The sequence below is a fragment of the Hemibagrus wyckioides genome, linkage group LG25, assembly GCF_019097595.1.
Source record: "Hemibagrus wyckioides isolate EC202008001 linkage group LG25, SWU_Hwy_1.0, whole genome shotgun sequence".
Classification (NCBI taxonomy): domain Eukaryota; kingdom Metazoa; phylum Chordata; class Actinopteri; order Siluriformes; family Bagridae; genus Hemibagrus; species Hemibagrus wyckioides.
In genome coordinates, this window is record NC_080734.1 from 14,206,946 (window position 1) to 14,229,106 (window position 22,161).

General features: G+C 38.3%; 1 protein-coding gene across 1 annotated transcript in view; it reads left to right on the forward strand.

Moving 5' to 3' along the window:
* The first annotated feature begins 123 nt into the window (after nt 1-123).
* kcnh5a (potassium voltage-gated channel, subfamily H (eag-related), member 5a) overlaps nt 124-22,161 on the forward strand; it is a 69,810-nt gene continuing 47,772 nt past the window's right edge. The window contains exons 1-6 of the mRNA XM_058379296.1: nt 124-352; nt 7,485-7,608; nt 14,126-14,232; nt 15,177-15,305; nt 21,036-21,151; nt 21,556-21,948. Coding sequence (XP_058235279.1) covers nt 280-352; nt 7,485-7,608; nt 14,126-14,232; nt 15,177-15,305; nt 21,036-21,151; nt 21,556-21,948 — 942 coding nt within the window. The 5' untranslated portion in view covers nt 124-279. The remainder of the gene's footprint in view (nt 353-7,484; nt 7,609-14,125; nt 14,233-15,176; nt 15,306-21,035; nt 21,152-21,555; nt 21,949-22,161) is intronic.

A 22,161-nucleotide genomic window follows, 5' to 3' on the forward strand; every position in this document is an offset into this window, starting at 1 on the left:
CCGTCGCCATGGCACCGCGCACCGCGCCGGAGATTCCTGTGCCAGTCTGCGTTCATCTCTTGCTCTCAGTGCGCACGCGCGTTCTCGCAGGGGAGCGCGGAGCTCACCGAGCCTGGCAGAGTCTCCGCGCTACACACGAGCTCGTGTAAGCCAGGCAGGGCGCAGCGTTACCATGGTCTTCTCCATCCCGCCGACACATCCCCGGCCGGTCCGTTTCATTTCCGCGATCAGCTTCGGCAGAGTGTGCGAGCGTGAGGGACCTCGTAGTTTGAGCGCAGAATGCACGGGGGAAGGAGAGGACTGGTGGCGCCGCAGAACACTTTTTTGGAAAACATCGTCCGACGCTCAAGCGGTAAGCGCACTTCTTTCTTCAGCTCGCAGAGAGACCTGATAACACACGCAGGACTGCATGTGGTCCTCACCGGGCATCGCGCGATTTTACCCGAGTGTGAGCTGCTTCTTGGAGTGATCAGACTTGAAACATCACATTTGACATTTTAACATGTTGATACATTTCCAAAACCAGTTTCTGTGCAAAAAAAATATGATTTACTGGGACAGGAATTAAAGTCAGATCATTAGATTCTAGTTTAAAGCCTACACTCGAAAACGGAACTTACTTTTTGACATGCATTTTTGGACACCGATATCAGAATGGTGGTATTTGCAGGATGAAGGCAGCGCTCGTGCTCAGCAGAGAAAGACCATCATTTGTCCGTTTCTCTTACAGACATGAAGTCGTTTGAAATAAAAGTGCGACTTTTCTGATATTTTACTGTCTCATAACACACCAGAGTGCTTTGTGCTTTGTTTTCGAAAGGAAGGAAACAGGCTTATGATATTCTTTTGATTAGAATATCAAATTAGAATTTTTGAGCTGCTTATTAATGTTATTTATTTTAGTTATTTTTCATGATTTAATTTTTAACGTTTTAATGTATCTTTTAAAGGTTTTTTCCCAGTGATTTATTCTATAAAGAAAGTTCCAGCTCTTTAGGGTTAAATACAATAAATAATAAACGCAGCAAGCATAATAATAATGATGATGATGATGATGATGATGATGATGATGATAATAATTAATAATAATAATAATTATTATTATTGTTAGTAGTAGAATTTTCCTTATATTGATAATTACAACAAAAAACAACAACAACAATGGTAATAATAATAATAATAATAACAATAATAATAATAATTGTGATTCATCAATTAGTTTTCTTCCGCTTGAAAAGTGAGATGTGAATTATTGACAATGTCCACAGTGCTCTTCTTCAGAAGAGATGAAAAGCACGTTTTCATTTTCAGCATCCCTACACATCCATCCCTGTGAATGTTTTGAAGTGCTCTGTGATACAGTGAGTGAGGCAGGGAGATACAGTGCGTCTGCGGCTCGTCGCTCTGGCTGTGGCGCTGCAGTGGAGCTGTAGATGCCTCTTGACTAGAGTATCTCTGTAAGCCCTGCTGAGAGGAGAAGCGTTTTCACGATTAGACCTCAAGCTCCTGAAGAGCCGCTTCCACACGAGGAGCAGAGAAGTGTGAGAGAGGCGCTCTGAGATCTGCTTTCGACCGAGCACAGCAGCAGCGCAAATCTTTTCTCAGTCCATCTGAACTTTTCACTGGATTTTTAGCAGAGAGAGAGAAATATAACAAACTGCAGACTGTGTTACTTACTAAGGATAAGGATACTTACTAAAGGAAGGACTAGTAAACCTTGTTATCTCCTTGTTAACACGTGCGTTTTACGGATGGAGCAGTCAGCTGGAAGTACTAATTACTTCCTAAAACTATACGTTTCACTAATAAATATAGGAACAGAGAGTAATATAAAAGTTTATAGAATAATTTTTTTTTTTTACTGAAACACTTGCATAAGACGCGTGGTGTATAAAACTCTATGCAGTTTGTAGCTGTAGATTTGTGTGTATAAATTTTGTATTTCCAGCTTTATCGGGACTCAGTGATGCGCTGCCGTTTATTATGGACCTGATCTTTTGTTTGTGAGTTTGTCAGGATATCGGCATTTAGAGCCGCTTACCAGTAGATGTCACACATGGTTGCCTTTATTTGTCGCTTTCCTCTGCTTACAACCCCCCACCCCCTACATACCCCCTTAACACACTCTTCCTGTAGTGAAGGCATCATGAGAAGCTTGGAATTATATGGCCACAGAAGATAATCATGAACGTCACGCATGCATGCTCTTTCTGTATTGAGGGCATCATGAGAAGCTTGGAACATAATCATGAATACATACATAAGATAATTATGAACACACACACACAATCTTACTGTAGTGAGGCACACACACACAATCTTACTGTATTGAGGGCATCGTGAGAAGCTTGGAACATAATCATGAATACATACATAAGATAATTATGAACACACACACACACACAATATTACTGTAGTGAGGGCATCATGAGAAGCTTGGAATTATAGGACCACAGAAAACAATGAACAGACACGCACACAGACACGCACACATACACATACACACACATGCACACACACACACACACACACACACACACACACACACTTCTTGTAGTGAGAGGATTATGGAAAGTGAGGAATTCTAGTAACACATAACATTATCATGAATGCACACTGAACACACACACACACACACACACCTGTTTATGTGGACACATCAAATATAGTAGACCTAACATAAGGCAAGTCACAGTCAGTGCTAATCAACGATAAAAATTTGCTCGGAAACAAACAGTACAAACACAATACATATGGATGAAAATCTGTAGCAGTCCAGCTGTGAAATTAATGATGTTAAAGTTGATGTGTGGCTAACAATAACTTATTACTGTGCAAAGTTATTTCCAAGAGTAATTTTAAAAAGTTTTATACCTTACAGGGCATGTAACCCAAGAGAGGTTTATTTGGTGTTTTGTCTCATTTTATTGCCTTTTAAAATACTTTTTTTATTAGTGTATTTGTAATTTATATACAACTAGTGTTTTTGTTTTTGTTTTTTTTTACAATATACCCTGAAGGCTTAACTGTTTAAAGTTTGAAACCCTGAAAATCTCATCATTAAACTGAAATTTGTTAAAAATTACTAAATAACTTTTGTCACCCACTTATTAATATTTCCCTTTTGTGCAGTTCGGTACTACATTGTAGCGTAGCTGTAGCGTTAGTGGTTATTACAGCTTTGTTGTCTCCTTATTTAACCTTTTGTAGAAATTATTCTGTATTATTCCTTTAGAAAGGCCACAAGACCAGGTGCTTTGGTACATTTTGGGGCAAAATACACATAGCTGTAACAAAACAAATGTCACCCTGAGGCAATTTTACCTTTACGTAACCTTTCCTTAGCAAGGCGAGAGGAGATCCAGTACTGTTGAGTCCATGCAATTATTTACGGAGAGTAATGATGGTAATATAATGAGAGTCTCAGAGGTGAGAGCTTTGAATGATGTGTGACACCAGGGATTCTCTTTCCCTTGATAAATTAAATAAGCCCCAAGATGGAACAATGAGTGCTAGAGAGTCAGTTATGAGCTGGAGTTGATTTTTTCAGCTGTCTGTCTGTTCTATTTCTTTGTATTTTCTGCTTTTATTTAATCTTTGCCTTTTTAGTTGCTTGTCATTGTCTCTTTATCTCTGGGATTGCATCCTTCTCTTTTCCCCTCACACAGTTCTCAGTTATGTGGCCTCCCGGGCAATCCACAGCATGCTCTTTTTGAAGACACAGTGTGTGGCACACACATGAATGAAGACGGAGACATTGAAATTGAAGAGAAGGATGAGTGACACTGTTAGTGTAGGGTATGTGGAGGGAGGGTTAAAAAAAAAAAAAAAAACCCTTACAAGAGTGTAAGAAGAATCACAAGCCAAGAAAAGAAAAACGGAGTTAATGTATCCATCAAAAAGACTAAAAGAGTCTTGGAGTCGCAGAGACACGTTATTGATTAAGCAAAAGAGGCCTGCTGTCAATAGCAAGACCAAAAAGAATGAAGAAAACTAATGGCAAGGGAGGCAGAGAGTGAGCTGGACAAGTGGAAATCTTTAACGAGGATTTGTCACTTCCTGTTCGCTCCTGATTGTTGAGGAGGTCTGACTCTCTGGATATTTCAGATACAATTATTAGCATCTTATAAACCATGCACGGTCTCTTTGCTTACATTCAGTCGTTGCTTACATTCAATTCCATAGTAAGGCAGAAGTAAAAAGGAAAAATCATATTCATAGAGGACCCTCCAGTGCAATTACAGGTGTATTTTGTTTAATTGGATCTATGTCTCCCTCTCCTCTGACGCTATGTATCTGTTATGTATTTGTGATTATCTTGTTATGGTTATTTGTTAATTTTGGTATAGAATATGATTCAACTCTTTCAAAATAATGTCTTCACATGCATATAATACAGATTTGTTTGTTCAGAATGTACAGCGAACAAAAATATGCAATGAATATAGTACATAGTAATAGAGTACAGTTGTTTTTAATAAGTGATTTCAGACTTGATATTAGACCTCAGGAAACATTTACTTTTTTTTTAAGGTCTAGCTGATAATTCCTTTTGGGACTATTTGGAGACTGAATGTATAGAGATGATTCAATAACCTATCCCATTGTAGTCTGCTAAGTTCTTGGCACTGGCATTGGAATAAAGACTGGCATTGGCTATTTCCTTTTGCACATGCCAGAAGACCATTCTCCTCTTGAAATGCTGACACATGGAAAGAATCAATTGAAGATGGAGGAAATAAGGAATGCATGTTTGACAAATAAGTCTTATTATATCTGATTTGATTACAATACCTCAAGAGTGCTTAGTTATCTGAAGCATATGTTTTTTAGGGATATATGACTCCATGACTTCCTCCCTCATATAACCATTTATAGAAAATGTACTTAATATCTGTGGTGATTGCTTGGCAAAAGTACCTGTGTATGTATGAGGAAGCCTATAGTTTATTATTATTATTATTTTAATTAAACTTTCAGCGATGGAGAGCTGCCTGTTGGCCTCCCACATAAAGACAGAGCCTATAGTGCTGCATCTTTCATCTCTCTCAGTATGGCTCACATTCACAATACAAACACTAAGCTTTTGCCAACGTCCCATCTGGAGGCTGAAAGCTCTACCTGCATGTGCACAATGAGCTCCTTGAGCTTCACCTGGGACCAGACTTGCAATTAGTGCATATGTTAAAGGTTTGTTTTATGTGTGCATCAGCTGGAATGAGAAGACAGTGATGTCTTTAAAAATTAGGGCAGATCAAGGAAATTCAGTAAAGATACAGGTGCCGAATGAGCTGAGTAAAATATACAGACAGCAAACTGCTGTGGCTTGAGAAATTCATCTGTAATGTCAATTTTAAGCAACTGATCGCTCTATTTTTGTTTCACTGTGCCTTTGCTAAACTAATACCGTAGAAGCTTGCAAAATGTAAAATAAAAATGACTTTTCTTTTTAAACACATAGGTTTATGGGGTCTGCAAGTAATCAGATTGATCTTAGAGGTTTCACTTTTAATGGGTTTGGCTCTAGCATGATCCCAAAAGCAAATTTTGACCAAATCACAGTATTGCAATATCACCTCAATGTTGTATTTATTGGTGGCCCAAGTGAAACACTGTAATATCTTGATGTGAATAAAATCTGTTGGATAAAAATTGTTAAAAATTCTGTTACACCACTAGGGAGTCCTCTTACCACTAGTAAATTCTTCACCCTGGAAATTGTCAGCTTGAATCCCAATGATTCTACAGCCATCTGGGGCCAGAAAATTGTCAGTGCTTGCTGAGTAGGAGGGGCATACTCTCTGTCCCCTGTCAATCACAGAGACACTCGGAAATTGTGAGCATCTTTGACATCTTGCATGTGGAAGGGAGCTGATAGCGCTTTCCTCAAAGAGTGATATGCAGCCCTGTGACACAGTATACAAAGCATACAGTTGGATGGCTTCACATGTGGCTTGGGAAGCATTTGATAACCTTCACCCTCCCAGGCTCGTAGATATCATATGATAGCTGAGACCTAATTTGTAGATGGGAATTAAGGAGAAAAATAGGGGGAAATGTTAGCTTAGGTTTATGTCTGGCTTGGGGAATTCTGAACCTGGATGTTATATAGTGTGGCTCTGAATGAAGCTCTCCTATATAGCGAAAGCCATGTGGCTACATTACATTTTTTATTGTGTGCTTGGGATATAATGTACTGGAACATCACTAGTGTTGAGGTGCCTGTCCTTCCTGCTTGCTTCTTTTACAATGCACCTCTGTTCTGCTGTTCTGTCTCTTCACTGTGCACTGCTGGTTCATGCCTGGACGTGACTCCATTAGCAAGCATGGTCTGGTTGTTTAGATGGATATCTGTATATCACCATTGACACAGATTTCATATCACAGGGGCTGAATCTATAAGCAGGATTTGGATCATCCAGGCCCTTAAGGAGTGCTCCATGCTGATTGGTCTCTGACACTTGAGCCCTGCTTGTGGAGACCCCTGTAATGAGCCCCCCACATGCATCCATCGTTTTACTTTCCCCCTCTTAGCCAGACTTGTACAGATGAGGGAGGTGGAGAATGGAGAGAAGAGAATTTATTCAACCACTAAGAAAAGCAGCCACCTCCACTAATGGCTGTCAAGGGCTCCGCTTTTTCTTGCCACTTCTACCTCTCTCTATTTCTCATTGTTTACATCGCTTACTCTATCACTCTCTCTCCCATTCTTCCTCCGCCTTTTCTTCCTGGCTCGATGCGACTCAGCAGGTTGACTCTCTGCACTGAGGCTTATGGCCAAGCTGAACCGAGAATATTTATTCTCTTTGAGGTTTCTGCTACAAAATGTGCACTGATTTGTCTCTTCTGCCACAATGTCCTCGTTGTTTGTCTATTTTTATGCTGTGTTTCAGAAGGATGCACTTTTGGGCTGAGCTCAGCTTTACTGGAAGCACTTATACACCAGTCCACTTTTCCCTCCACTGCAATTGTATTATTTCAGCCACTGTAACAGTTGCCTCTGGCTTCTTTAGCTGTGATGCCAGAACTACAATTAATGTATTCATTTGGCTACTTAGAGCATCAATTAATTAGAATTGATTGAGATTATTTCAGCAAAGAGTTAGAATTACACAACACTGTGAAGTTATCAACATGGAGTGGAGTGCTTATGTGTGTGTGTGTGTGTGTGTGTGTACGTGTGTGTGAAATGTTTTTCTTGCACTGGTGTGGGCAAGTTTGCAATGGTCGTTTGAGCTCCTAGGAACTAAACGAGCACAGCAGATCTTAACAACTTAATTAAAGAAGCCCTTGTTAATATTTCTTTTATTGGACTATAATATTCATATTCAAATGCCAAGTGCTTGCTGTGCACTCTTTTTTCCCCTCATTTATGTCTCCACATAATGCTTCTGAGAAGGTGCTCATTATCAAACAGTACCAGCGACACTACTGTGAATCTCTATTGTACATTGTTTTAGCTGAATTCCCTCTTTCTTTCGCAGAGACCAGTTTTCTCTTGGGTAATGCACAGATCGTCGAATGGCCTATAGTGTATAGTAATGACGGATTCTGCAAGCTTTCTGGCTACCACAGGGCTGAGGTCATGCAGAAGAGCAGTACTTGCAGGTGAGTGTAGTTCATTACTACACCTCTAAAGGGTCACTAGAAGGACATGGCATTGAAATTTCAGGATGAAAGCTCAATGCTAAACCTGTCATACCCACTGAAAGCTGAAAAGCGGTGTTTTTTCAGGTAATTAATCCATCATCAAAAATGAACAATGATGCAGTGTATCTCAGTTGAACTCCTAGTTTATTGTGCCTCCTATTCTTTACCACTTTTGCATATGACCCTGAATTGCACATGATTTTTGCATTCAAACTAAATTTTAGTTAAAACTAACTGTCTGCTGCTATGTGTTGGGTCATTTTAAAAGTAAATACCATTCATTGCATTATTTATCATTTATTATTTATTACTATTATTAGAGATCTAATAATAATAGTAATAATAATATTTTATTATTAACGCTTATTTATTTAGTAAGTGCTTATTTTTGTTCTTATTAGATCAGATCTCATAATAATAAAGAAATAATATTAAAAAAAATATAATATTATTATATTATATTATATAATTATATTATAAAAAATAAAATATTTATATATATATATATATATATATATATATATATATATATATATATATATATATATATATATATATAATATATAATATATATATGAATATTTTAAAATTATTTATCATTCTTAGAAACATTTCATTTGCTCTCAGTCCCCAGGATCTCTGCTGCTGCCTTTAACAATGTCCTCTTTTTTTGGATTATGAACATGAGGTTGCACACATATGCAATCCATTACCACCAATACAACAAAGACCTTTCAACACAAAGGTTGTTGACCTGCACAAACAAGATATTTACTATTTAAAGAAAATACATAATCTGGTAGAATATATAAAACATACAATCATAACAAAACCTTTTCCCCATGTCTGAAACAATGTTGCAAGGAAGAAGCAGTGTTGTTATGCACAGCATCAGCATGTGAAAAAGTGGGACTGTGTACAAGAAAAAGCACTCAATACCCCACTGTAAAATATGGATCATGGATGTTTTGGGGTCAGTGTGGTTCTTGATATGAATAGAATAGAAGGATATTGGAGCCCAAAACCTGGTTGCTCCTGCCAGAAGGTTTAAGCCAGATAAGTTGCTTTTACATAAACATGCTCATAAATCAACACATAAATTGTTAAAGAAAGCAACAATATCAGTGTATTGCAATGAGCTCAGTCTTAGATCTACATCCTATTAAAAACCTATGGTCTAAATTAAATAAGGAAGTCCACATGCACATACCTAAGAAAGAATATTCTTCATAGAGGAGTGGACTAAGATCTCTCTATAAGAGTCTTCAACCTTGTTAGACTTTACAGGAAGAGACTGTAGTCTTCCCCAGGCCAGCTGGCACAAATGATGAATTGTAACAGTAATTTTAAACCAGTGTTCTGTAGGAAAAATATGTGGAACTTCAATCCCCCTCAAAATGCATGCGCTATTTTTTATAGATTCAGTATGCTCAATTGAACAAAGGGTGCCAAATTTTCTGAAGGGCATTTTGTGTATACTGTACACAATATTCAACAAATGCCTTTGAGGAAGGAAACAATTGTATAATTTTCAAGTGAAAGCATTTCTCTATAAAGCACTGTGAAAATATATCATCATTGTGCCATGCTATGATTTACATTTTTATCCAATTATAGTAGCAGAGCTCAGCTCAACCTGCAGTTCACATAAACCAAAGATACTGAAGCGCCACTTTCCTGCGCTATGCCTAAATTTCACCCTGATACATAGTGCATGTAAATGTTTCCCATTTCTGCAGAGTTGACTATGAATGTTATGCTTAAGGCTTGCAGAAGGAATGGAAGGGTTTAAAATAGCAACTCAGTTCAGCATTGTTTCTCTGCATGGAATGGAGTCTGATCCATTGACACTGCACGTATTATGTGTCATAGAGTAGGGCAAACATTTTAGTGTTTATTTAGCTAGAACAAAATGACCGGATTATATCCCATTAATTAAAAAGCAGAGCTCAGTCTTCTGTTGCAGTGGCTCTGCTTATCCTGTTTACACTGCTGGTATTAAAAAAATCCTCTCCGATGATAAAATGGAGAGAATCTGCAGTATCATTAGGCTGCGATCAGCGTTTGATATTGAGAGGACAGAAAAGGGGGTGTTAACGGTCCATTACATGTTCCACTGTGTTTAAATTAAAAGTGACCAATTTCATTGTGCACCGACTTACTGATTCTCCAGGTCAGCGGTGACTGGTCGAGCCATAATTATCACTTTTCTCTGCAGTGCTGAAGGGGAAATGCCACACTCCTCCTCCCATCTCAGTAGGTGGTGGTTCTAAATTCACCGTGAATCTCTGCAGTCCTGCAATGTCTCGAGCCACACTTGTGCTATTTTATTTCACCTGGCCACTTACATGCTAAATTCCCCAGTCTTCTCTTTAGGGGCCTCTCCGAGTGTCTTATTATTGCCCAATAAGACCAGTAGGCTGCCAGTCGCCTGGGTGGAAACACCCACTGAAACGGATAGCCTTCCCAAGTAACTTAGGGTGCAGAGGGGGGTTTTAGCAATGGAGCTGGCATGAGACTTGTCAGCTAAAGCAATAAAACTAATGTGGATTTGATACAGTATCCCGTGAAAGCACCCACCAGTAACAGCTCACTGAAGTCATTACGCCTGTGATTCCTCTCTTAAAGAGGGCAAAGTAATGAGCAGAGTGTGAAAACATGCACAAACTTTTAAAGAGAGTAGAAATGATTGGAATCTGCTTTGCGCTGAAGAGTGCAGTAAATCGTAAATGTCAAATTCTGTAACCACTCATCCACCCAACCGTAATCAGGCTAAAAGATAACAGAGAATAAAAGGAAGAGAACAAGATAACTGTGTCTCCCTTTTTAGTGAGTCATAGCCACCTGTCTGCAGTCTCCGACTGGCTCCTAAATATCTCTCTCTGCCCAGTTGCCATGGGGACAGCAACTTTCTGATTTCCTTCATATAAAACCACTTGGAGAAGTTTGTGACAAATCTAAAAGATGGCGAAGCTAAGGGAGACTGTCACACACTTGTGAGAGCTGACACACCCTTGTTTCTGATACATACTTTTCATTTGAATCTCTGTAGTAAAGAAGTGTAATACCATTAAGGCTTGTCAAAGGGAGCCTATAGCCTTATAGAGGAAAGATCCTATCAGAAAGTCCAAAAAGAACTGTTGACTATCCACAGATTCCTTCTGAAACCGTTTTTCAAGAGAATAAATTTGTATTATATGTATTATACATTACAAATATCTACCCTTATCAAACACTTTATTAAGAATACATGTTTACTTAATCATTCATGCACTTATTTAATTATTTGGCATCAGTGAAACGCATAAAATCATGCAGACACAGGCCCGCACCTTTGGGTAATGTTCACAACAACCATCAGAATGGGGAAAAAGTTTGATCTCTGTGATTTTAAGCATGGCATGATTGTTGGTACCAGAAGAGCTGGTTTGAATATTGTAGAATCTGTTGAGCTCCTGGGATTTTCACACACAGCAGTCACAAGAATTTAAACAGCATGCTCTGGTTCTTTTGGCGCCTTGTTGTCAGAGGAAAATGACCCAACTAGATTACGCCAACAAGAACTAAAATAATCACTTTTTAAAACTGTGGTGAGTAATAAGGCATCTCAGAAGACACAAAACATCAGTCCTTGAGGTGGATGGGCTACAACAGCAGAATACAACATCGGATCCCACTCCTGTCAGCCAAGAACAGGAATCTGGGGCTATTATGGGCGCAGACACACTAAAATGAGATACTTTTCTGTTCACTGCAGTTGTAAAGAGAGTTATTCGAATTACTATATCCTTCCTGTAGGCTATCTGGCCATTTTCCTCTGGTTGCTGGCAAGATTTTTTTCTTCTTTGTACACTCTAGAGAATGTTGTATGTGAAAATCCAAGGAGGTCAGCAGGTTCTGAAATACTCAGACTATCCTGTCATATACTCAAACAACCATTCCATATATTTTTTTAATATAAAGTCACAGAGATCACCTTTCTGCTTCATTCTAATGTTTGAGGTGAGCATTATTTGTAACCTTTAATCTGTATCTGCACACTGTGCTGCTGCCATATGATTGGCTGATTAGGTATCTCCGTGAATGTGTAGGTGTATAGGTGTTTCTAATTAAATGTTTATTGAGTGTATGTTTGTATACACACTTTAATCACATCTGGTAACTACTGTATGCTGCATACTCTCTCATAACAAGTACATATACGATTGCGGTGCGATTTTATCCGCTGAGGCAAATTCCTTAGACATGTAGACGCATTTAGGAAACAAATGTGAATCTGATTCTAATGAAAAGCATGCTGTTGTAAGGAAATAATTTGCTATCACTGAGTATTTTTATGTAGCAGCACACCCTGTCTTATTATATATGAATTCTTCCACAGCAGTATGACAATGACTGCATTTTTTGTTAAGTAAAGTCAACATATTTTTTTTTGCTTGCCACTGATAAAACAGATAAAAAGTCCACGGCACTGAAGATATTTCTTGCAGCAGAAAACCTAAAGAAACTGTTTGACCTCTGGCTGTTACATAGTGGAGTCTCATGTACACTGAGGTCTACTTCTATAGATGTTAAATAAAGCTTACAGAAAGCTTCACCCTATGATTTATTCACATTCATTTTAATGACATTAAATGACATTGAGTCAGTAAAGAGATGATGTAATTTGGAAATACTGTCAGAGGTGCTGTTGTAGAAAACGATACTATGACGCTATTTTTCCTTTTTTTAAAATATTTTTTATAGTCGTTCTTTTTTTACTAATTTTATTTTCATGTCGCAGACAGTTGTAAAATGCACTACACTACACCTCGTACTGTGTATGGTTGTGTACGAGACCAATAACGTTTGGATTTGATACTGCTGATCATTTGAAAATTAATTTGATAATGATTATCATTTCTATGTTGGCACTTTACACTGAGCCTTGTATGGCAGACGCTCCACATAACATGTAGCTGTTAACATGATGTGCTTTGGAACATTAAAGCTGATATCGGATTGTATTCCTATGTGAACTTATTAACGTAAAGAGATGGGAAAAAAGAGCGGCTGGTGAGAAAAAGGACTGCTGTAACATAAGTGCTAACAGGAACGAAATTGTTCTTGGAATAGTTAAGAAATCAAGTTCATCTTGTTCATTTTATCCATTTATAATGAACTATTCCAATAACAATTTAGTTCCTGTTAGCACTTATTATTTTAATTACTCAAGAAATCAAGTCTTGTACATTTGATCCATTTACAACTGAGTAATTAAAATAATAATACATTTTTTGAAAAACAATATTGGAAAATTACTGTTGTAGAAGAAAAATAAAATACTTTGAGATGTATTGTTATTGTTATTACCGTTGATTATTTTTCCAATAATAGCAAACCCCATTCCACAATAAAAAAAATTACACATTGCTGTGGTATAAAACACATTAAAGAACAGTTGTAATAACTAATGAATTGACACAATTATATATAATACAATTGTAATGAACAAGATATGTTCCAAGGAGTAAGAATAATAATAAATAAATAAATATATAATTTTTTATTTTATTTTAAACCAGTTATTAAACCAGCCTTCCTAATGTTGTCCAAAAACTACTCCTACGTTGAACCTGATCTTTCTTTGTTTTGTCCTTTTAAGGAACTCTTTGAGACTCTTCATAAAACTCTTAAGTTTCCCTTTTCCGAACAGATTCTGAGCAGAACCCCTTACAAAGCCATCTGAGGAAACCCTGAGGTACATTATTTCCTAGAATCCGGTGACACTGCAGTCACTGTGTCATTAGAGTACTGGCTTGGTTTCATTACTCTATATTGTTGGCTGCAACGAGAAAGCACTTTTATATGGTCATAAAAAACACAGCTGGTAAATACAGAAGTTACAAGCACATGCGTAATTTGATGAACGAGCTCGCCTTGCTAATGTATTAGTCACGTGGCTGAGTACTAATGTCATAATATGTATTTACCACATGCTGATTCAGATTTCAGGTTTCCGCAGAGACCTTCTGACTAATTTAAAGGGTCAGTGTAATTCAGTTCAGTACTAGGCTTAAATCCAGGAAATGAGCCTGCTAAGTGGCTTAAGTGGCTATAAGTATTAAGAGTGAGATCAGTGTGTTTTGTGCAGAAACACCAGCTTGTGTTAGTGTTTATTCAGCTTCTTATTTGATGAAGACAAACAGTGGAATTGTGGGATCATTCAGCCAGTGTCATCACCCACTATAACCAACACACACCCACACACACACTAAATTAATTGACATTGACAGACAAAGAGTTTGTTGAGTGGCTGTTTGTGTTTGTGATACGCAGGTGTGTTCACTCACCTAACTCTCTCTCTCTTTCTCTTTCTCCCTTGCTACCTGTTTCTGCACCTCAACCACCCCTCTTCATCTCCTCACCCACCTGATTCCTTCTTTATCCTTTCTCTTTTTGCACCTCCAACCCCTCCTGACTTCATCTCCGGCAGTTTTATGTATGGTGAACTGACAGACAAGAAGACAATAGACAAAGTCAGACAGACTTTTGACAACTATGAGTCCAATTGCTTTGAAGTTCTACTCTATAAGAAGAACAGTGAGTATAACAGAGCTTCATGCAGGCGATCATTGTGTTTAAGGCTTTTAGTCGGGTGTACAGTGTACAGCGTTAACGGGAGCCTTCTCTTTTGAAGCACTTTAAAGCACAAACTGTTCTTTATTTATTATGTACTTTAGCTGTTACAGGAAGAGCTTTCTGCTTTCTAAATTCAGTCTTGCGCTGGCAGACACAAGCAAAAATAATGATGATTCAATTTAAATTGATCAGTATGGTGAACAATATAATAAAACACTAGGAGCATTAGGATTATGGAGCCCCCCCAGAAATAAAATAATAATAATAAAAAAAAACATTGAATATATGCATAAATCCATTCAGTGTGAGTACCAATAAATATTTTACTTTTAAAATGGCTCGAATATCGTAGAGAACCTTATTACTTAGACTCTTTGAAACTATTTCCCCAGTAAATGATGTGCAGTACTCATCCATTTACACCTCTAGATTTGTGCATTCTTCAAGGTTTAATCATTTCTGAATTAGTTGTTGGAACTTGCTGGTGTATCTCAGAGACTTTTCACAATAGTTCACTGTGTATTTTGTTGTGATAAGGGATGTGCTGTAGACATTCAAACTTCCATAATGCTTTTAAGGCCTGCAGTTATCTTACATTTCCCATTTGTCTGTGTAGACACTTAGGATCAATAGTCCTAAAACACTTTCTAAAGATAAGCCTGTCTGGATAATCTGCGGCTTAATGATCCTTTAGACGGCTACACAGCAGATTTCACATATTAATGAACTTTCTTGTTTCTCCACCCCTTTTCTCTTACCTTTAATCTCTATGTCTAACCCATAAAACCATTATATCCACCTAATCACCTTTTCTCATTCCTGCTCCTTTTGTTTCACCCCCCCCCCTGTTCTTGTACAATCATCTCATCCCGATTTTTCATACCTCCTTTCTTCGGCCAAATCAGGGAGCCCAGTATGGCTATACATGCAGGTGGCCCCGATCAGGAACGAAAACGATAAAGTGGTTCTGTTCCTCTGCACCTTCAAGGACATAACCGTCTTCAAACAGCCCATTGAGGACGAGACCACCAAAGGTAAGACTACAGCAGATCTGATAACTGATTCACAATGTGATGTTTGATGTGAATTTTGCCAGAAGGTAAAAGTTTGGCACTTGAGTCCCACTACGATCTCCACTCCCCTTTCTTATAATATACAGTATCTAATACAGTTCATACTTAAAGCTAGTGATTGCTAACTGACATATTAGAACATTTTAAGGAGTTATTCAGATGGTAAAACAAACAAACAAAAAAAAAGGTAGTATTGGGGTTTTCACAACACGCACATTACTCTCGCTACCTCTTGTGCAAATTCAGAACTGTCTTAATAATTACCGAGATGCACTTTAAAAAGAGATACAGTGTGAAAGGGCCATTACAAGGTCAATTAGAGATGCTGCATCCGAGCCGATTTGTGCAGTGCTGTGAGCTGTAGCCTGTGCTAGCAGAATAGAGCCGGAGATAGACGAGCTGTCACTTTGTGTTTAAGAAGGCTCTCTTTTCCAGCAGCACAGGAGAACTCCACTTATGTGTGTGATGGATGGGAAGTGTCAGATCTCTCTATATTTTCCTCACCCTCTGACCCCTACCTTCCCACTCCACCGGTTTGGTGGCTACTTTCCTTATCAGCTTGTGTGACTCTGCTAAGTCGGAGGACAACTTTGACATGATCCTGGCTTGCAGAGTACCCTCCTGAAACCTACACACACACACACACACACACATGTGCAGTTTTCAAAGCAGCGTGGTAGTTTCTGTCACATTGTTAGATTGGCAGAACGACAAGCAGGTGCAAGGTGTCAGCTGTGGAACTGAGGCAAAATCACACCTGCTCCCTTCTCAAATAGACATCCAGGGCTAAAGAGGATGAGGAGTGAACCTCCTCTCTATTCCACCGGCTGTGTGGTGCTCCTTTCCTGAGAGTCTTGTACCTATTTGTCCAAATTACATTTTGTGAAGAATTTGCTATGTGACATGAAACAGTTTCTGTATCCAAACCCCTGTGGCATACATGAAAATAAGCTAAAGAACCGTGCTCTAGATGACAACACACAGAACCACACTGCATGTGTTTGGTTTTTTAGCATTCATCAGACTCAGGCTATCGTTTCAAAAGTAAATATAAGAAATAATATGAAATTAATCTAAACTGCAGATGGATTTTCTGAGTCAATAGCAATCAAGCTGTTTTAATATAGCAGAAGCTTAGGAAAGACCTTTTTTATCATATCTGCATTGCTGTGTACAGAGAGATCACTAAGCATTATTATCAGCCATGAAAATCTGTGATATGATACATGGTCATTTTATAGCAAACACCTGATAATCCAGTTTGATGATGAAGTTTGGGACTCCCGCCTGTCATTTTCACAATGTTTAACTAGTAAATGCTCATGTGTGTCACTATATGACATGAGTATTGATTGACTGATCCCAAGCACTACCTTATTTGTTTGTTCAATTGATGCTTAGTAACCGTTGCTATTTGCCGTGGCCTCGGTCAAGCTTTCTGCACTTGAACAGGTGTGCCACTATTTCCGATAAACAAATATTAAATGATACTCCAGATATGGTTAAAAGACAGACCTCCTTTTTAAAAAAAAAACGTTTTTGGACATGTGTAAATTTTTATCTGCATTTTCACTTTATTTCAGTGTGTATTAATAAAACACATCAAAACAATTCCATATATTTTCATCTGAATTTTCGTATCAAGACATAATGAGAAGAAACACATCAATTCACATGTGAAAATCAGAAAAGATTTATTTATTTTTTATGTGGCTAGGGCGTATGTAAAAGCAACACTCAATATTGTCATATTTTAGAAGAGTGATATATGATAAGAACATTTGTCTGTGTGATATAGATTTTAGCAAAATGCAGACAATATTATGCAAAAATATCCACCTAGTGGATATACAGTTGTATATAGCTTGTGTTAGCTAGCATGCTTAATGTTTCTTCCATTTAAATCGTACTTGTAAATTAAGTGTTATGTGGGATGATCTGTGAAGACTATGGTTTCCAAATTAAATATATGAAGTAAGTTATCTAGACCAGCTCCATTAGTGGAATGGGCAGAGCTCAGGTTTGGACTGATTTATTTCCTTCTAGTGCTGGATTGCTTTATTGATAATACCCTATCAATTAACATACATCCTTATCCAAAGCTACTTACTTTTATCACATTTCTACCACTCATCAGTTGTAGGCCTAGCTCAAGGGCCTAGCGCAGCCTTTTAATCAGTAGTCCAACACCTTAACCAATGAGCTACCACTTCCCTCACTTCAATTTATCATGTAGTTTATCACGTGGTTGTCGCTTCATCCCGCATCATTGTGACTTGCAAATTGTAAGATTCTGAGTGAAACAGGAAACCTGGGTGGAAAGCAGTGTATGGCTGGTCTTCCCTCTTCTTGTTAGTTCATACTCTTGGTCATCTCAAGCTTGATTGGCAAAATCCAAATTTACTGGAGAAAAGAGTGGTGAAACTCTGGTTATTATTTTTCCTGCTTATATGTGCATGATGTCTTTGCATTGTGGTGCAAAATTTTGAATGATGAATTGATGCACAATAGTAATTAACAAAGTAAAAAACCATATACATTTCAGGTTGTCTTTAACATATCCTGGTATGTGGTATCCTTCTAGTGCTTTGTAGTAAACATAGTGTAGTGGAAAGGCTGGTCTGTGCACTTACTACTTGTTATGTTAAAGAGCCCCTCATAATGTGCTAAAGCTTCTATTACATGCTCATCATAAAGCAGGCATTGTAATTAAGAAGTCATGTAGTAAAGAGCTATTTTAGGAGCTGTATTCCATAGCACCATGTACTTTCCTCTACTTGCCTCTGGGTACACAGACCTAGATGTGTGTGTTGGTTTCAGAAGCAGTAGTCCCACTTGGATAGCATGCACTGCCATGATCTGGAGTGCTTTTAGGGGAAGTTATTAAATATGCACCAGATTTTCATAACCGTTAGAGTGAATGTACATCAGTCTATACACTATGGCTTTTAGTTTGCAAAATACCTGTGTGTGCTTTTGTCACCAAATATTACAGTAATATTTAAACCTCTTGCTGTATGAGTTTATATAGTTTGTATATATCATTGTGCGGGACTCTGAACCTCTGAACCATTTACCATTGGCTTTTGGGAGCTGGGCAATATCAAAATGACCGCAAAAGTGAAAATAATACGAAATCCTGACAGATGCAGCTGCTCAAACTCAACAACTGCGACCAGTTATGAAGTTAATCAGTGAGATGGAGAGAAATCTTTAATCAAAAACCCAGAGGGAACAGAGAAGCCAAATAGACATTGTCATTTTCCCCTCTCATTCTCCTTCCATGTCCTCTACTATTTCTAACTCTGTCGCTATTTGTTATGTTATGATTACTGCTGACCCTGTGCTTGATCATCCTAAGATCATCCTAGTGCAAATCTTTCGGGAATATCAGTTCCATAATGTGGAGCTGCATGAGGCCTCTGATTGTCTTGTAGAGTTTTCACCTTGTCCTCAGAGAGATCTTGGTAGTTTGGACAACTGTTACTTTCTTTTTTCATTCCCTTCTTTTCCAATCTCCCTACTGTCACCTTAACCATTTTAATTTACTTATTTACCTCCTTCTTTCCTTTTATTTGCATATTTTAGTCAATTTATTCAAGTCTCTTGTGGAAATACTGAAAATCCCTATTCATATTCATCTTCTTCATGTTACTTAACAATAATGGCTTGTGTACAGATGCTAAAATCCTGCCTGTTTAGTGCCTGTTTGTCGGTTTTCTCCACTGTGCCTTAAGGCTCTTTTATATGTTTGCATGCTCTGCTGGAGTGCTTGAGCCAATCAGTACACAAGGCTGATTTCCCATTTCTTATCCTCTACAGATCTCATGTGGCATGTGGTTGTGTAGTGAGAGTGCCCTTGTGTACTATTGCTGTGAAATGCATGAAATGGTCACTTTTCCCCTTCTTGTTGTTCTTAAATTGGAAAACAGTGGTGCATCTCTGTGTTTCCTCCAGTCTGCTTTTAATGTCGGATACTATAAATCTCAGTCTCTTTAGGGAATAAGCAGAATGAATCGAGTCTACTGCAATTTCAAACTAAAAAAAAAAATGGGGCTGAGGATCAGTTCCAAGATGATGACGTTTGATCTCCTCAGAATGCTGGACTTTTAGAAAGCAGCCAATATTCAAGCTTCAAACCTGGACCTAGCTAGTGAACAGGCTTCTTGTTTTTATCTGGTCCTGTGCTGTAGTGCTTTTCTTTTTAAAGTCAAAATTTGATGGTATAGCCTTATAAAAAAAGTGTGTCTATTTCTCCAATACTTTGTGGAGAAAATCAGAGAGCACATAATGAAAGATTCTCGCTACCATAGCCCGGGTTTGATTCTCCGGCAGGGAACCAACCCAGCCACTGAGGGGTTAACTCTCAGTGCTAGTCCCAAGCCTGGATAAAACAGGAGGATTGCGTCAGGAAGGGTATCCAGAGTAAAACCTGTGCCAAAATCAAGTATGCGGATCGGATGATCTGCTGAAGTGACCCCGAACAGACAACGGCAATTTAGTTATGGGAACAAGACAAAGAAAGAGAGTTCTTCATTCACTGTTGAAAGCAAGAAAGGTAGTCAGAAAGACTCTTGTCATGGGAAATAAGTTTGGTTTAATTATTTTCTGCTGAAGGCCTTCAAGCTCTCAGTCCTGATTTGCTGTTTTGTTCGTGTGTAAAAACACCATCAAACCTGACAATGTGAGCTGATTCACTAACAGGCTCTATGGAGGATTGCATACTTTATATGAGCAAAATACCATGTGTTTTGCATATTTGTCTTCATGAATATTCATGAATTAATTTGCTGGTGTTTCTAGCCTAAAGTTGCTAAATACAGGGCACGTCAATCTAAAAAGATTAGTAAGGAGTCAGTGCTACAAATTACTACTAATGAAGGGCAGGTGTGGAATTTCCTGAAGCCACTTTCCAACAGAATCTTAACGATAAGAGAGTTTATTTATAAAATGCCTCATTAAAATAAACTGAAAATTACTCAAAATCATGACTTAAAATTACCATTGCTTTTACATTACATATTTTCCACACATTTAAACAGAACCTTTGAATTAAAATTTTCCGTCCCATTTATTTTATTAACATAATGTGCGTTTACAAACTGTATTCTATGTTATGATGTGCCTCACTGCCAGTAACTGTCTCATACTTCGGTTTTAACTTCAGTTCATTCTTCCTGGAGTGTCTCTGAGATTCAAACACACCACAGATTAAAACATTTAGTGCCCCCCTCCATTTGCATATTATTCCCTCAGTCTGTTTTTCATGAGATGTGATTTTTCTTGTAAATTACACACACACATGCTCACTAACCACACATGTCATTTATTGCGATTAAGATTGCACATACAAATTATGACTTGATTTTTTTTTGGTGTCTTAAGTAAATCATGACCTCCATATATGTATAAATCAGGGGTGTCCAATCTTATCCAGAAAGGGCCGGTGTGGGTGCAGGTTTTCATTCCAACCAAGAAGAAGCTACACCTGATTGCAACTGGCTAATCAACTGATCTTGGCTTTCAGTAGACTCAGGTATAGCTTCTGCTCAGTTGGAATGAAAACCTGCACCCACACCGGCCCTTTGCGGGTAAGATTGGACACCCCTGGTATAAATGTTTACAGGAGGATTATTTTAAAGAAAAAATAAGGCTGTTTATCTGCTTTCTCATTTGATTTTCCTGTGGTAGGATGGACCAAATTTGCAAGACTGACCAGAGCGTTGACCAACAGCCGTGGCACACTCCAGCAACTCGCCCCGTTAAACAAAACTGAAGTGAGCCACAAGCATTCTCGACTGGCTGAGGTGAGTGCTGCATCTCTCTCTGCCTAGCACTCTTTATCGGCTACAGACCAGAAAGGTCAACTTTCTACACTGGATAGCAAAATCACTGATGAGTCACCTTCTTTAAAGGTCTATGCCTTTTGCATACACAATTTTTTCACTTCATTACCATTTTCAGAATATAGAAACTCGACTCTACTTCCTTCTAAGTGCTGATATATGTAGTGTGTCACGAAGAGCCTGTATGTCCCAGTACTGCTGCTGTGTTATTTCCCATAGTAATACTAGAGAAGAAAGATAACAGCTGTTGTATAGTGAATGATACCACAAAGGAGAACTTCTACATCTAAGCAGTTCTATCCCTGTTACACATAAGTTATTATCTGACACTTTGCCTCATACATACTTTTCTCTCTTCCATCCAGGCTCTTCAGTTAGGCTCAGACATCCTCCCGCAATACAAACAGGAGGCGCCTAAAACTCCTCCTCATATCATCCTGCACTACTGCACCTTCAAGACCACCTGGGACTGGGTCATCCTCATCCTCACCTTCTATACTGCCATCATGGTGCCATATAACGTCTCCTTCAAAACCAAACAGAACAACCTGGCCTGGCTGGTGGTGGACAGTGTGGTGGATGTCATCTTCCTGGTGGATATTGTGCTTAATTTTCACACTACATTTGTGGGGCCTGGTGGAGAGGTCATATCAGATCCTAAACTCATCCGCATGAACTACCTGAAAACCTGGTTTGTCATTGACCTGCTCTCCTGCCTGCCATATGACATCATCAATGCTTTTGAGAATGTGGATGAGGTAAGATGTAGCAGCATCTTATAACACCTTGTATGTCATTGTGTAAATTGTCTCACAAGCCAGACATCTGGCTTTCACTTGAGAGTCCCCAACTATTAAGGGGCCAGATTGGTTAAAATTTATCAGTCTATTCATATAACAGTAATACTTTGTAGTGCTATAGCTTTATAAAAGTAAATACAGCATATTTAGTCCACCTTCCATACATTTTAC